This window comes from Hyla sarda, chromosome 5 (genome assembly GCF_029499605.1).
Source record: "Hyla sarda isolate aHylSar1 chromosome 5, aHylSar1.hap1, whole genome shotgun sequence".
Classification (NCBI taxonomy): domain Eukaryota; kingdom Metazoa; phylum Chordata; class Amphibia; order Anura; family Hylidae; genus Hyla; species Hyla sarda.
In genome coordinates this window covers 347,322,904-347,339,773 of record NC_079193.1, presented here as the reverse complement: position 1 = coordinate 347,339,773, position 16,870 = coordinate 347,322,904, and the positions used below count along the sequence as shown (strand labels likewise).

The window sequence follows — 16,870 nt, the reverse complement described above, 5'->3', positions numbered from 1 at the left end:
AAAACAATAACCCCATTTTGTTACACTGCTTATAACAAAAAGTCAAAGTAAGTAGATCGCAGATCGGTATTATCTGTGATCTACTTCTCTGGTCTGTTAAAAGGCAGACCAGAGAAGAAGATCCCATGTGCCAGCAAGGAGGTGGTAAGCAAACCTCTGGTTGCCATCTTTGCTAGTTGGATCCCCACAATCTGCCATTATCCATAAGGTTGCGTCTGCTGATAAAAGCTTCCAGCCGGTTCAAATCACTGTGTCGGGAGATACTGTGATTCTGAAACCCCATGATGTACATGCATGTCGATGTGCTGTAAGTACCAGGGAACAGCGACATACATGTATGTTTCATGTCCTCTATAGGATAAACTTTGATAAGGGGACAAGAAATGCTCATGAAAAGTTGAGAAAGTAATGTAGGGTTTGCTCACATATGAATTGTGGCTTTCAATCATAATGGTAGTCACAATCCATCACATAATGGATAACTTATAATGGGGACCATCTGCGTTCTATTGCGGTTTCCATGTTTTGTGGTAAAACTACTAACAGAAGAATATGTCATTCAACTTCATCTTATGTCTACTACAATAGGAAAGTAAGATGGGTCCAAGACTATGTATTTTGACACGTTTATAAACTTCTAATAGAGAGATAAACTAAATAGTCATACAAAGAAAGCTAGACTTTAAAGGGGTATTTCACTGCCAGACATCTTGCGATCTCCCACCGCACCCAGAGTTCTAAACAAACGCTGGGTTCCTGTGACAGTGGTCGTGATGTCACAGCCACCCCCTTGTGACGTCACACCACACCGCCTCCATTCATGTCTGTGGGAGGGGGCATGTCAGGGCATGGCCGTGATGTCCCGATTACGGCCTTCGAGTGTTCTAAATAAAATGTTCAGAACACTGGGGCACTGGAGTACCCCTTTAAAAACATAACTTGTTCAACTTATTCAGCCAATCAAATGTATTTTTTACCATAACTTTTTACTTTGACCAGCAATTTTACAGTCTCGATTAAATATTTTCTATTGGACCACAGCTCAGACTATGTTCCTGATGGTTTTTTGACTGTAATGCACATACATTATCTAGGGTGACCTCAAAGATAATTGTCCTTTCATTTCACTTTCATAGCAGTGATGACAAAGTGCTCAGAATTATTGAGGTGTAAAATGGTTAGACATAATGCAGATAATGGACTTACTGTTCATCTCTTCTCACTGTAAACAATAATTGCATGTTTTAACTTTGCATGATAACAAACGCACGCAGTGGATAATATTTATTGCAGTTGGTTTTCTGGGAAACATTATTGTTGAAAATGGGATTTAGCTCTAGTTCAATCATGTTCTTTTCTGGTGTATGTAACCTCTGGAGAATTATGAGATTTTTTTAAAATGTTACGAGAAAAAAAAATAGACTTCCTACTGTAAGCAGACACCTGGGTCCCTGAAAATGAAGCTGGCTCATATTGCACCTTTAAAGGAGTACTCAGAGGAACTAAACTCTTAGCCCTTCCTTTCCCTCTGACCAAACTATTTATTTGTCTAAATATCATTCATTAGCTATATAGAGCAGTTTCCCTTCTTTTAGTTGTCACTTACATGCAGGGAGTGAGGAACATACATCATCCAGTCATCTAATGTGTTTCTGTCCCTCTCCGAAAGCAGCCCCCACCCTCCTGAGAAACACAGACCACATAATTTCTGCCCTGCACTGAATATTCCTGCTTCTTTAGCTGGAAGGTGTGTGCAGTCTCAGCCAATTACTCACTATATCTCTTTGCTCACAGAACATGAGGGTGGGGGCTGCTTTCAGACAGGGAGTTGGACAGCAGTGAGAGGAGAGCTGCAATGGCTGCAGGGAAATGTACTATTCATGCTGAAGGTGGAGGGAAGGATGACAAAGAATATCAAGCAGCCAGAGAAGACAACAATGACCACAGGAGCCATGCATATCAGGCAGGATAATTTACAGGGAACATATCCAGGTGGAGTGGTTTACTTCCCTGGAGCACCCCTTTAACCAACTAAAAAGTATTAACCTAATACTTCATGATCTAGCATTGAGCACTGGTGGTTATCTTCTCTGGCAATACAAAGAACATTATGAGATAACTCAACAGACTCCATAATAACACTGCGTGGTCCATTATGTTATGGATACAGACCTCAACATTTTCTTTTTTTATGTTTGTTTGGTAATGCAGAAGACTGGAAATGAGAACACAGGTGTGAGCAGAGTCTGAGCATGGCAAAAGTGCTGGAGATACATCATTAATGTTCATCCTAGGGCTTCTGTAGAATGGAATGTAAACAACTTGGTCTACAGAGGACTATTACCTCTACAATTGAAAATAGCTTTTTTGTGATGTCTATTTGTTTAAATGGGGCTACATGGTCAACTCCACTTCTAAGCTCCCTTAACATAAGGTACCTTACCAAAATCCCTTAAAGGGAATGTGTCATGAAAGAATACAGTGATTAGAAGTACAGTTAAAGGTGACACAAGTAGAGAGATAACATGGGATCTGCCACCATTCACAGCAGAGCTCAGTGTCTCCTCTGCCTGTAGAATAACCTCTGAAAAGTTCACAAAGAATGCACAGTAGCATCTTTAATTTATCTGAATAGAACAGGCCATGTCTGTTGTTGTCTATGGTCCGTGGGTCCTGCTGTGTTAAAAAAAAAAAAGTGTAGGCAACATGACATTATAATGTACGTAAAAAATTGCAATCATAAAATAGAAAGTGATTTAAAAAGATGTTTTAGTATCTGCCTCTAATCAGGAAAGAAATATATGGGTGGCACATTCATAATAGGTTACACCTACACAATAGTTCATGTCCTTTTTGTCACTCAACCTTATTTATATGTTTTTTTTTTTCATAGCGCTGTAAGGCTAGGTTTTCACACAGGTTTTTTTTTGGTGTTTTTGGATATCTGCCACTGCAGTTTTTATGCCAAAGCCAGAAGTGTATTCAAAAGAAATGGGAACTGTAAAGAAATTAATTCTACTTCTTCTTCCTGCTTGATCCACTTCAGTGACAATTTTCAAAAAAATGCCTATCCTTAGTAGGTAAGTGTGAAGGGTCTCTTTAAGAAAAACATTCATGCAGTAAGAGATTCAAGAGCAAATTGACACATTTTTGATTGTTACCATGTCTTCAAGAAGAGACCTGTAGCTTTCAAGGGGAATGCATCCTTGTATCTACTCTACCAGTATATCAAAGGGTTTTAGCACCAGCTGAGGACTGGATGATACATAGGGCCTTGATCACGTATGCCTGAGAAACCCAGTATGACGACTCAAAGTGTAATTCACATTACAAATCAGAATATGAACATTCCATATTGTAAAATGTTATTTTATTTTATTGTTTACTATATAAAGGCCTTAGACAACCTCCTTGCATATACTTTTAGTGAAGGCAGACCCTGCTCTTGATCCCCCTTTATTAGGAGGGGGCATCCTCCATTGATGCAGCATTGGAAACCATTTATAACAATTAGTGTAGACAAAACCTGATACTTGATAGTGGCAAGTCAAACTACCTTCTGTTCAGCCGCTCGGTATCCCCAAAGGAATTCAACAGGAAGCATGAAAATATTAAGATGGATAGGCTTTATTCTGTACACCAATGATGCATTTCGGGGTTACTCCCTCTTTCTCAGATTAGGGGTGCTAATCCCGAAATACATCATTGGTGTACAGAATAAAGGCTTATCAACTTTATATTTTATGCTTCCTGTTGAAATCATTTGGGGATCCCGAGCTCCTGAACATAAAGTCATATTTCTTGTCACTATTTAGTATCAATACAGGATATTCATCTGATGCTTTCCTGGGAACCTTGGGCGTGCACAAATCATCTTCCAGCTTTATATTCTTAATAGGGTAATAGGGATACTCTCTGTAATCTTAATGGGAGCGGCTAATCTATAGAGCCTGCCTAACCTCTATTATTGGAGCCCCTATTTTAACATGGAGTCCCCATCCTCGTTTTTATTTTTATTTTTTCCTTTTTACATTGATTGATAAAACCAGATAAAAACGTATACAATACCATTGACAGGTTTAGGTTTATAACAACTGGTATGAGACACCCACATGCCATTTAGGGCGTGTCCTATAGAGACTCTATACATTGCTGTTGTTAGAGTAACTGTTTTAAGCTATTTGCAGCTGACTACAGAATCCGCGCTAACTATGGACTTTCGGCACTGCCTTTCTTCCCAAAATGCCCAGTCAGCACTTGAATCTAATGATTAAAGAGAACAAATAATTTTCCTTATGGGATGGAAAGCTATATGAGACACTGATAGCTGTAGTCTGCATTGAAGTGGTCTACAGAAAGTATTTTCCTATGGAAATTGATAAACTCTATGAAACACTTGGACCTGGGCAATTGACCAGATAGCAATTTCTCATCATTAAAGGTGCAAAGATATTACCAGATGGGTGAGCAGAAGAAGAAATCATGACTATAACGCATCCTACGGACCATTAGCCATACATGAATTTTCAGCACAATTCCCTAGTTTAGTCTTCATAATTAGATAAATTGGATATTTCAATTTCTGTTCAATTTAAGTCAACACATTAAACATTGTATCTTTTCAATTACCTTCCATTTAGACAAATTACCTAGCAATTGGAAGTTTCAGCTTGTTTTAAATATGTTTTTCTTCCATTAATATTAAAATAATGTATTTTACCAATGAAGTTCTGGACCATTAAGTCTCTAAAAACTCTTCAGATAGAATGTGCTGAGGTGTCATAAAGAAACCTGAAACATTTCCGTCTTCTTAATCCTCATCCATTCTATGGTCTTACCCTGTCCAATCTTTTTTCTTGGTGTAACTGAGCTTGGAAGGGATACATAAAAGGAGTTAAATGAAGTATATATACTTATTCACACATTGCCCTGCTAAGTTATTAATAATAGAAAAGACAACATTCACTCAGAAAGATGCCACAACTGGTTCACTCCAAAGATATACACCATCAAAAAAGAACCAATTATGTAAAATGCTAAGTTTATTTAACATATATTAAATTGAGACATACATTTAGAAAATAGTAGGAAACATAAAAACAGAGGCACTGAAGTGACATAAACAGAAGAATGGGGGTTGTATGGGAAGCGCTTATATAGGGAATAAAGGGAAAATATAGTCCATAGCAAAAATACATACAATTCACTTGGCTGAATTAGAATTATAGTTGTACAACCACATAATCAAAAGGTGATATATGAGATATGCATAATACACGTAAATATTGGACAACAAGCTGAACAGTTAAAGAAAAACAGCTGAAAAGCAATAAAGACATCCTGCCATGCATGCTGGCAACCTACCAGCTCCAACCCCAACGTATGTTTTGCGTTGTGCTTTGTCAGGGAGCGAATAGAAGAGATAGCTAGATAGGTCAACAAAGCAATAGAAATGGCTGTCAGAGACTGGTGTGGCATCTGCAGGAAAAAACATATCTGACAACCTTGTCATTAAAAACAGTCTAAACATATGTAAAGTGTATACCAAAATCATAGTGTCACATATCCCCAGAAGGATATAGATACTCTAGAGAGAGTTCAAAGAAGAGCTACTAAACTTGTACATGGATTGCAGGATAAAACGTACCAGGAAAGGTTAAAGGACCTTAACATGTATAGCTTGGAAGAAAGAAGAGACAGAGGGGATATGATAGAGACTTTTAAATATATAAAGGGAATCAACATGGTAAAGGAGGAGAGCATATTTAAAAGAAGAAAAACTACCACAAGAGGACATAGTTTTAAATTAGAGGGGCAAAGGTTTAAAAGTAATATCAGGAAGTATTACTTTACTGAGAGAGTAGTGGATGCATGGAATAGCCTTCCTGCAGAAGTGATCGCTGCAAATACAGTGAAGAAAAACATGCATGGGATAAGCATAAGGCTATCCTTCATATAAGACAGGGCCCGGGACTATTCATAGTATTCAGATTATTGGGCAGACTAGATGGGCCAAATGGTTCTTATCTGCCGACACATTCTATGTTTCTATGTATGGGCAGGGAAGGAGTGCACACTAATCTCGCCCGTTCCCCTATCCCTGCCTACTTACGTACCTGCCCTAAACGACAGGTCCGTAACCACGAAGACAGTCCCTTCCTGTATACGTGAGGGGCGTAATTGTCAAAATAATAAACTGCAATGACACTGACTAGGTCCGGGGACATTGGGATAACAGACAGACTAACAAAATACGACTACACACTCACACAATAGTCCAGAGTCAGCTAACCGCGTCAAGCCAGGAGAAGTCAAAGTACCAAGTCGCTAATACCAGAGAGAAGTCGAGATGAAAGCCAACAGTCAAAGATGCCGGGTAATACAGGAGAAACAGGGAATACACGCTAGCTACTGGAGCAAAAAAGACTCTTTCACAGGTGCTGACTGAGAGCCAACTGCCAGGTTAAATAGGCAACTCACAGGTGCTCTCATCAAGCGATCAGCTGACCAGCTAGACAGCTAGGTGTAACCTGGCAACAAAAGCAAACAAAGAACCTGTAAGAACCTTTTAACCCTATAGGCTCTGGTAGAGTTGAAAATATATAAATGTAGTGAAAGTTTTATAACTATGGAAAATAAGAAACCACTATTTTCCAGGATTTATTTAATTATTTATGTGTTTATTTATTTGTGTATTTTGTTATATGCTCATTTGAAACAATAATTGTATTTATTTGTGATTATTTTTATTTTTTTAAATATATTTAATTATTTTATTATAGCTGTTCAATGTGGTAATCCTGGAACCACTGCAAATGGAAGAGTGTTTCGTGTTGATGGTACAACCTTCTCCAGCTCAGTTATATACTCCTGTGTGGATGGGTATATACTTTCTGGATCGAACATCAGACAATGCACAGCTAATGCCACATGGTCGGGGGCGCTGCCTAATTGCACAAGTAAGACGTGATTTGATTTATTTATTTTTAGCTATAATTGATATATTTCTGATATAACATTCTTACTGTATATACCCATTCTTGGATTTTCTGTCTTGCTAGATAATGATATTTAATAAATGTTATATATTGATAGGTCAGCAGTATTCAAAAAGTAACGGTATGTTCACACAGCGTACAATTCACTGGCGTGTTTTATTTTTGTTTATAATTGCTATGTTTGTTGCGGCTACATTTTTGATGATTACGGATGATATTGCACATATAAAATATGCACATGAAATGAATAGCCTAAATGTATTTTTTTTTAACTTTTTGCATGGGATAAAGGTGCTAGTAGTGTATAGACTCAAATAAAGTCTATAAAGTCTGTAAAACACATTGACCCTCATTTACTAAGAGAGGAGTATAGTTTTCTTTGTGGGTTTTGATTCCACACAAGTATTTTTCCACAGTATTTCCTACATTTTGTACTTTTCCCTACATTTTGCTTTTTTTTACACATGCTCTGAGCTGTGGGGTTTTCCAGAGTTCAAATCCACCACATTTTCTGTGGAAACCTCAGTAAATATGTGGGGATTTTTCGAAAATGTAGGGAACATACCCCCTTTTTGGCAGCCACATCCCATTTCCCCAGCAATCACGCCCCCTTTTCGGATTCTTTGAGTAAAATGCAGAGCTGGTTGGGTTTTAAAAAAAAATTGGCGCAAATTCTGGAGTACAACCTAACAAAACAGGTTGGCTTTACAATAGTAAATCAGGGCCAATGTGTGGTTTCCAAGGAGATCTGAGCAGAGCCAATGAAAAATTAGGGGGCACTTCATTTAATTAAGCTCATTTGCCCCTTCATTTTAGCAATAGGTGGGGGTCTCAGCACCTAGAACCGTGCCAGATCTAAACTTCTGATGTGTAACTATCACATTTTGGAAGATTTTAAAGAACACAGTTACACATACAATACCTATCCCAGTATTTTAATTGGGAATTTTCCATTTAGTGAATAGCAATTAATAGCTAAATTTTAACTAATCAAAATGTATGAAAAAATAAAAATAAAAACAAATAACATGCATTGTTGTTTATAACAGCTGAAATGCAACAGTATAAACTCAAAACTTTTATAATGAAACTTTTTTTCTATACATGTTTTTCAAATACCCTTGCGCTTGTTTTAGAAGAAATTCATTTTTTTTTATTTTATAAGCCGCTTTCACAAAACAAAACTTTGCTTGACCAAAATAATTGCAAGCCTTCCGTTGTCACACAGGTCGACTGTGAAGGTCTTATACTAAATTGTATGAAAACAAAATATCCAACTCTGGATTATATTGCTTAATTTTAGCAGAAATAATGTCACAACAAGTTGCTTTATCAGATAAGGACAAGATGGCAGGGATGCCAAGTGACCTAAAATTCCTGAACAGTCTGGAAAAATTGGGCACTTTTTGTTCCAGTGTCCGTAATTTTTTTTTTTAGCTCTGTGTTTTATTTTAAGGTTAAGCATATTTTAGCAGATTATTCTGATAGGAATTATTATCATTTTACAGTTCAGAGTAAATGTTGGTAATATATAGACATTTGTAATTTATAATCTGAATGATTCATTATCGCTTTTCAGTTTCTCCCCGTACAAAAACATTGTCCTTGATTTTTGAATAAGCTGTCCAGAAAAATGAAAAATACAGGTTGGCAACCCTGTAAAGCGGAGGCTATATGCAGCCAGTATGTTTGACTTCAGACAAAAAAAAAAAAAAAAAAAAAAAATATATATATATATATATATATATATATATATATGTATATATATATATATATATATATATATATATATATATATATATATATATGTGTATATATATATATATATATATATATATATATATATACATTTTGTAAGATTTATGCTGCCCTTTTAAGCAAGTGGGTGGGGCTTAACATAAAGGGGGAGTGCCTTCCATGAACACCATATTTCCAACAACTATGCTAGTGAATTACACTAGCTGACATCTAAACTAATTGGGAGCTACTTCAAACCATGACACATAAGCATGCCGTGGCTGAAGTGGAAGATTTATTAGAAGTTGCGTGCTCTTTATAACGAAGTCAATTTGTAATGAGCTCCTCCTAGTGGTGATTATAGGCAGTCAAGATCTATTTTTATACAAATAACTATCTTTTGTCAAAAGACAAGCTATTTCTTAAATAGTCTCAGTTTTACTTAATTTTGGATTAAAATATAATGCTTTAAAATCTCTCATACAGTCATCAGCTGTGGAGATCCAGGTGTCCCAGCCAATGGTATTAGATATGGAGAAGATTATATTGTTGGACAGAACGTTACATACATTTGTCAACCTGGATACACAATGGATCCCAAGAGCTTACTGACACGTACATGTACAAGTAACGGGACTTGGAGCGGCATTATTCCAGTTTGTAAAGGTAAGATGTAATCAATAATAGATACATTTAATTATTTCACCTTCCCCTTCTCTTCTTCCTGTTTAATAAATGCAATACTGCTCTACATTTTAACCCCTTAAGGACTCCGCGTTTTTCCGTTTTTGCATTTTCCTTTTTTCCTCGTCACCTTCTAAAAATCATAATGCTTTCAATTTTGCACCTAAAAATCCATATGATGGCTTATTTTTTGTGCCACCAATTCTACTTTGCAGTGACATTAGTCATTTTATCAAAAAATCTACGGCGAAATGGAAAAAAAATAATTGTGAGACAAAATTGAAGAAAAAATTTCATTTTGTAAATTTTGGTGGCTTCCGTTTCTACGCAGTGCATTTTTCGGTAAAAATAACACCTTATCTTTATTCTGTAGGTCCATACGGTTAAAATGATATCCTACCTATATAGGTTGGATATTGTCGTACTTCGGAAAAAAATCATAACTACATGCAGGAAAATTTATATGTAAAAAATTATCATCTTCTGACCCCTATAACTTTTTAATTTTTCTGCGTACGGGCCGGTATGAGGACTAAATTTTTGCGCCGTGTTCTGAAGTTTTCATTGGTACCATTTTTGTATTGATCGTACTTTTTGATCGCTTTTTATTCATTTTTTCATGATGTAAAAAGTGACCAAAAATACACTATTTTGGACTTTTGAATTTTTTTGCGTGCACGCCATTGACCGTGCAATTTAACTAACAATATATTTTTATAGTTCGGACATTTTTTCACTTTTTTTCACTCTTTTTTGCACTGCACACACTGATCTCCTATGCTGATCCCTGCAAAGCCATAGCTTTGCAGGGATCAGTCAGATAGGGGCTCGATTGCTCAAGCCTGTAGCTCAGGCTTGGAGCAATCAATCGATGATCGGACGCCGCGTTGAGAGATAAGGAGACCCCCGCCTGCGTCCCAGCTAATCAGAACATCGTGATTTTATCGCGATGTCCCGATCAGCCCGACTGAGCTGCCGGGAACCGTTTACTTTCGTTTTCAGACGCTGCGGTCAACTTTGATTGCTGCGTCTGAAGGGTTAACAGCGCGCGGCACAACGATTAGCAGCCGGGACCGACCCGGCGTGATGCGGGGTCACGGCGTGACCCCGTTTTTCACACCGGGACCGGGCTTAAGGCGTACAGGTACGCCCTAAGTCCTTAAGAGGTTAAGGTCACTGTCAATAGGTTAGTGCAAGATATTCAAACCCAAGAACTAGCATAATTATATGGATACATTTGATATTGTGTCAGCCAAATAAAAATTATCCTTTATATGAAAAATAAAATAATAACAATAATAATAATAATAATAATAATAATAATAATAACATTCTTATAATTATGAAACCTGTAAATGGTTATGTGAAAAAATGGAAAGTAATGTAAAGCAGCAAGCTTTCAAAATTTCTTCTCTTCCTCAGACACACTATAGATTATATTCTGCCTGTTAAAGGCATCTAAGTAGTCTTGAAAGTTTAGTTAATTTAGACTGTAAAGGATCTGTCGGTTGGGATCACAATTTGGATCCTAAAGACTGTATAAATGTTGTCCAAAAATGACACAAATTTTCCTACATTTGGGTTTTACAGTTGGCAATTTGACTTGTAAAGTTATAGATAGTGATTAGAGAAATTTGTTCGGCATGAAGTGGATTTGACTAGAATTGATTGAGGTTTTAGATTTGTTTTGTCCCTGTTCCTGTACACTAAGTAGCCCATAGTAAGGAACGATGCAGTTTCCTTTCACTACAGTCTCTTGGCCATGTGCTCTATCCTTCATAGGAGTCCTTGCCTTTATACATATCTGAAACCCCCTCTATGTCCGAAACAGGACCTTGGCTCTTAGTTAGGAGTATGTGTAGTACACAGCACAAGTCAATTTATTTCTGTAGGCGCGCTGGAGATGCTGTACTTGGGCCTCTTCCACGCTACCATAGAAATGAATGGAGCACGTGCTATCTACCACATTCTCTCCTCACAGAGAGCCAGATTCCATTCCAGAGATCGAGGATTTCTCAGTGGTCTGATCCCCCACAATCAGCTACTTATCTCTTATCTTGTTAATAAGGGATAAGATAGTTTTAGCTGGACAACCCATTTAAGCAATAAATGGACACTTATGTTTTGTCTTTGTTCTCTTGCAGCTGTTACTTGCCCATACCCTCCTCAGGTTTCTAACGGAAGGCTTGAAGGAACAAATTTTGATTGGGGTTTTAGTATTAGCTATGCTTGCTTACCGGGTTATGAACTATCCTTCCCTGCGGTGCTGACCTGTGTTGGCAATGGCACTTGGAGTGGAGAGATTCCACAGTGTTTACGTGAGTAACATTTGAAGTGTTTTTGTTTTACTTCATATGTTTTCCCTGCAATAAGATATGTGATCTTGACTTCAAAAGAGCATTTAAGGTCTACTGAGTACTGCAAAACAGCATGAAAATAACATCTATTTTTAGACTAACTAAAAGCGATGTTTTCCATTCATTTAAGAAGTTTAATAGTAGGTGAACACAGTTCTGCCTATTTGAAAGCAAACCTATCACTTTATTTTGTATTCAATTTTTCTAGAAAATGGTTCTTCAAGATACTGAAAATGAGACAAATCTGGGGCTTAGCTATAGGAGGGGAGTCTGGCAGTGCTCCAGGTGGTAGAAAAGTGTGCCAACAAGAAACTTTCCCCACTACATGTTTGTAAATTTTTTAGATTGAAGGGCACCAAACTGAATCTTTGCCTTAGGCTACGAAAAATCTAGCAATGCTTCTGGCCATAAGATATTCTTTCACCCATAGGAAGCAAGAAAAAAATAGTCTGCTGCCAACTACTGATTTACTGTAGCACTGGAGATTTTTTTTTTCTACAATTTCACAAAAATATTTCCTAGGTTAAATGAATAGAAAAAAAAAGTAACAAACAAACAAGATTGCAATATATTTATCTTTTGTTTTTTCCTATGATCTATTAACCTAGGAAACAATTTTGTGAAATTGTAAAAAAAATGTATGCCACTATGTTTTTAGAGCTACGTTTCTCTCTCTCTCTCAAGCTCCATTCGGATGAGTGGGACAACAAGGTGTGCAATATACTCTATGAGGGCCGGACAGGGTAAAACCCCCCTATGAAGATTCCCTTAATTTAGAAGAATATGCTCAGAGCTTTTTCATTTAGAAATTATAGTGAATGAAAGTTTGATGAATAGAAAAGAACAAATGCAAGAACTTTTTACATTTTGAAACCAGATAGGGATTTTTTTATTAATAGTTTTTATTGTCTTAGAAAAATGAGAATTACTGATAAACAAAAAAATTTAAGAATGAAGAATAAACATGAGACATATGTAGCTGTCAAATATTATTTATTTACTTATTTTGAATATTTTTTTTACTTATTTATTTATTTAATATCTTTATTTATTTATTTTTAAAATTGCTATTTTATTTCCTGTACATCATTCAGAAATATGCCTTAACAGCAGCCACATGGGCATGGGAACTTTTCATCAAGTGCTGAAACATTGACTTCTATGGGGGAATAATATGGACGTTCTCTGTGACCTGTGCAGAAGTACAGCCAGAGTGCAGGGACAGGATGAAGTGGGGGTTAGGTTATGTTCACAGTGGAGGCTCATTTCAGGGGCCTCAATACCAACCAATACAGGAAAACAGAGCTGGATGGTCCATTGTAAGGACACCAATCCCACAAACCCAAGAGATCCCATCGACCTCAATGGGGTCTAAATGGCATCCACCTGGTGTCCATTTGCTTAGCAGTATTTTATCAGACATAAAAATAAAAAAATAAAAATAAATAAAAAGCACACATATAGTCTAATAACAGTCTGGCACAGCTCACATCCAGACACTGGACTCCCAATTTGTGTATTTCCTCCTCCCAGGTGTCCAGTGTACTAAGTAGAAGTTGTTTGGTGGTGCAAGTTCTTGAAGTATATAGTCCATGAAATATATATATATGAAGAAATACTGCACTTGCATGTCGACGCATGAAACAGCGAGTGCCACATTACTTTTCTTCTTTTCTTCTACAAGTAGATAAAATGAAATACACTGCTCAAAAAAATAAAGGGAATACTTAAACAACACAATGTAACTCCAAGTCAATGACACTTCTGTGAAATCAGACGACTTCTTAGTTCCTATGCTTCCTGGCTGATGATTTGGTCACTTTTGAATGTTGGCGGTGCTTTCACTCTAGGGGTAGCATGAGACGAAGGTTACAACCCACGCAAGTGGCTCAGGTAGTGCAGCTCATCAAGGATGGCACATCAATGCGAGCTGTGGCAAGAAGGTTTGCTGTGTCTGTCAACGTAGTGTCCAGAGCATGGAGGCACTATCAGGAGACAGGCCAGTACATCAGGAGACGTGAAGGAGGCCGTAGGAGGGCAACAACCCAGCAGCAGGACTGCTACCTCCGCCTTTGTGCAAGGAGGAGCACTGCAAAATTACCTCCAGCAGGCCACAAATGTGCATGTGTCCATTCAAACGGTAAGAAACAGACTCCATGAGGGTGATATGAGGGCCCGACGTCCACTGGTGGGGGTTGTGCTTACAGCCCAACACCGTGCAGGACATTTGGCATTTGCCAGAGAACACCAAGATTGGCAAATTGGCAAACTGGTGCCCTGTGCTCTTCCCAGATGAAAGCAGGTTCACACTGAGCACATGTGACGGACGTGACAGAGTCTGGAGACGCCGTGGAGAACGTTCTGTTGCCTGCAACAGCCTCCAGCATGACCGGTTTAGCGGTGGATCAGTAATGGTGTTGGGTGGCATTTCTTTGGGGGACCGCACAGCCCTCCATGTGCTTGCCAGATGTAGCCTGACTGCCATTAGGTACCAAGATGAGATCCTCAGACCCCTTGTGAGACCATATGCTGGTGCGATTGGCCCTGAATTCCTCCTAATGCAAGACAATGCTAGACCTCATGTGGCTGGAGTGTGTCAGCAGTTCCTGCAAGAGGAAGGCATTGATGCTATGGACTGGCCCGCCCTTTCCCCAGACCTGAATCCGATTGAGCACATCTGGGACATAATGTTTAGCTCCATCCATCAATGCCACGTTGCACCACAGACTGTCCAGGAGTTGGCAGATGCTTTAGTCAAGGTCTGGAAGGACATCCCTCACGAGACCATCCACCACCTCATCAGGAGCATGCCCAGGCATTGTAGGGAGGTCATACGGGCACGTGGAAGCCACACACACACTACTGAGCCTCATTTTGACTTGTTTTAAGGACATTACATCAAAGTTGGATCAGCCTGTAGTGTGGTTTCCACTGTGATTTTGAGTGTGACTCCATATCCAGACATCCATGGGTTGATAAATTTGATTTCCATTGATCATTTGTGTGTGATTTTGTTGCATTCAGCTATGTAAAGACGAAAGTATTTCATATGATTAGTTCATTCATTCAGATCTAGGATGTGTTATCTTAGTTTTCCCTTTATTTTTTTGAGCAGTGTACTTTCCTATGGGGAGTTATGTTTGTTTTTGACTACAGTATCTCTATATAGTACTCACCTTTCATTTTAATGAAACCTGTGATGATGATGAGATGGCTGCTGTAAGTGATCTCTACAGAACTGCATTTGTATTTATTATTATTCATATTATTATTATATAGATAATGCAGGCAAACATTAAACAAAAAAATGATTAACAGTTCCTAAAAATTATGTTTCATTTAAACTTAATTTAATCAGCTGGTCATTTTTGATAGTCATGCTCCCTTTTAAGTCCTTAGAGGCTAAAATGTCCTTCAGGAGTCTGCTCAATGCATTCACTTTTTGGTTCTTGATATGTAAAAGCCACAATACTTTTAAGTAGCGAGTTAGCAATCTGTGAGCTGTTGCTAGGGAATATTCTAATTCTGCACACCATTAAGGTTTCCATGGAAAGCAGCAGTTGTGGAATGCAAGGTTCCTGTATTGTCTCTTCTAGTCACATATCATTAGCCCGAAAAGGAGCCTTCACAGCTGATATGTCACTTCTTGCTTTTTCATGAAAATTTTGTAAAGCTTTAGGATGCTGTATATCTATTAATCCTATTCCAAACTGTTCCCTTCTATTTAGCAACTAATTTATGCAACAAACCCAAAATTGCATCTTATTACCTCTGATCATTTTTTAAGCACATCACTAAAATTAGGCCGACGTTGTGTAAAATATCACAGAAATTAAAAACATGTACAAAAGTGTCACATAAATAGTACAACTTTGTGAACTTGATAGAACTTGATAGAAAGATAGTTTTGATATGATGGAAACATTTACATACATAAAGGGAATTAACACAGTGAAGGAGGAGAGGAGATTTATAAGTAGAAAAACTACCACAAGAGAACATAGTTTTATATTAGAGGGGAAAATATTTCTGCAGTAATATGAGGGAGTAGCACTTTACTGACAGAATTGTGGATGCATGGAATAGCCTTCCTGCAGAAGTGGTAGCTGCAAATACAGTGGAGGAGTCTAAGCATGCATGGGATAAGCATAAGGCTATCCTTCATATAAGATAGGGATAGGAATAAGACTATCCCTCATATAAGATAGGGATAGGTATAAGACTATCCTTCACATAAGATAGGGATAGGTATAAGACTATCCTTCATATAAGATGGATATAGGTATAAGGCTATCCTTCATATAAAATAGGGATAGGCATAAGGCTATCTTTCATATAAGATAGGGATAGGCATTGTGCTATCCTTTATACAAGATAGGTATATGAATAAGACTATCCTTCATATAAGAGAGGGATAGGCATAAGGCTATCCTTCATAGAAGATAGGGATAAGAATAAGGCTATCCTTCATATAAGATAGGAATAGACATAAGGCTATCCTTCATATAAGATAGGGATAGACATAAGGCTATACTTCACATAAGATAGGGATAGGTATAAGGATATCCTTCATGTACGATATGAATAGGTATAAGGCTATCCTTCATATAAGATAGGAATAGGTATAAGGCTATCCTTAATATAAGATAGGGATAGGAATAAGGCTATCCTTAATATAAGATAGGGATAGGAATAAGGCTATCCTTCATATAAGATAGGAATAGATACAAATGTGCAGAAGAGAAGAAAAATTGGAGCACACACCTGTTTGACTTGCTTGAAGTGGTTTATTTCAGTAAATTCTGATCCAACATCCCGACACCGGTAGACCAAACAGAGCTGGAGTGGCAGGAACTATTCACCTGGGTGACCGCACAGTTTCACGCTGACGGGCGTTTCTTCAGGTCCTGAAGAAACGCCCGTCAGCATGAAACTGTGCTGTCGCCCTGGTGAATAGTTCCTGCCACTCCAGCTCTGTTTGGTCTACCGGTGTCGGGATGTTGGATCAGAATTTACTGAAATAAACCACTTCAAGCAAGTCAAACAGGTGTGTGCTCCAATTTTTCTTCTCTTCTGCACATTTGAAGATTACTG

At 37.8% G+C, this 16,870-nt stretch overlaps 1 protein-coding gene across 6 annotated transcripts in view; it reads left to right on the top strand.

Moving 5' to 3' along the window:
- The window catches only part of CSMD3 (CUB and Sushi multiple domains 3), a 1,342,864-nt gene that overhangs the window by 1,232,356 nt on the left and 93,638 nt on the right, over positions 1-16,870 (top strand). For all 6 annotated transcript variants that reach the window (XM_056522623.1, XM_056522621.1, XM_056522626.1 and 3 more), the window contains 3 exons: positions 6,783-6,959; positions 9,222-9,401; positions 11,564-11,737. In XM_056522623.1, coding sequence (XP_056378598.1) covers positions 6,783-6,959; positions 9,222-9,401; positions 11,564-11,737 — 531 coding nt within the window. The remainder of the gene's footprint in view (positions 1-6,782; positions 6,960-9,221; positions 9,402-11,563; positions 11,738-16,870) is intronic.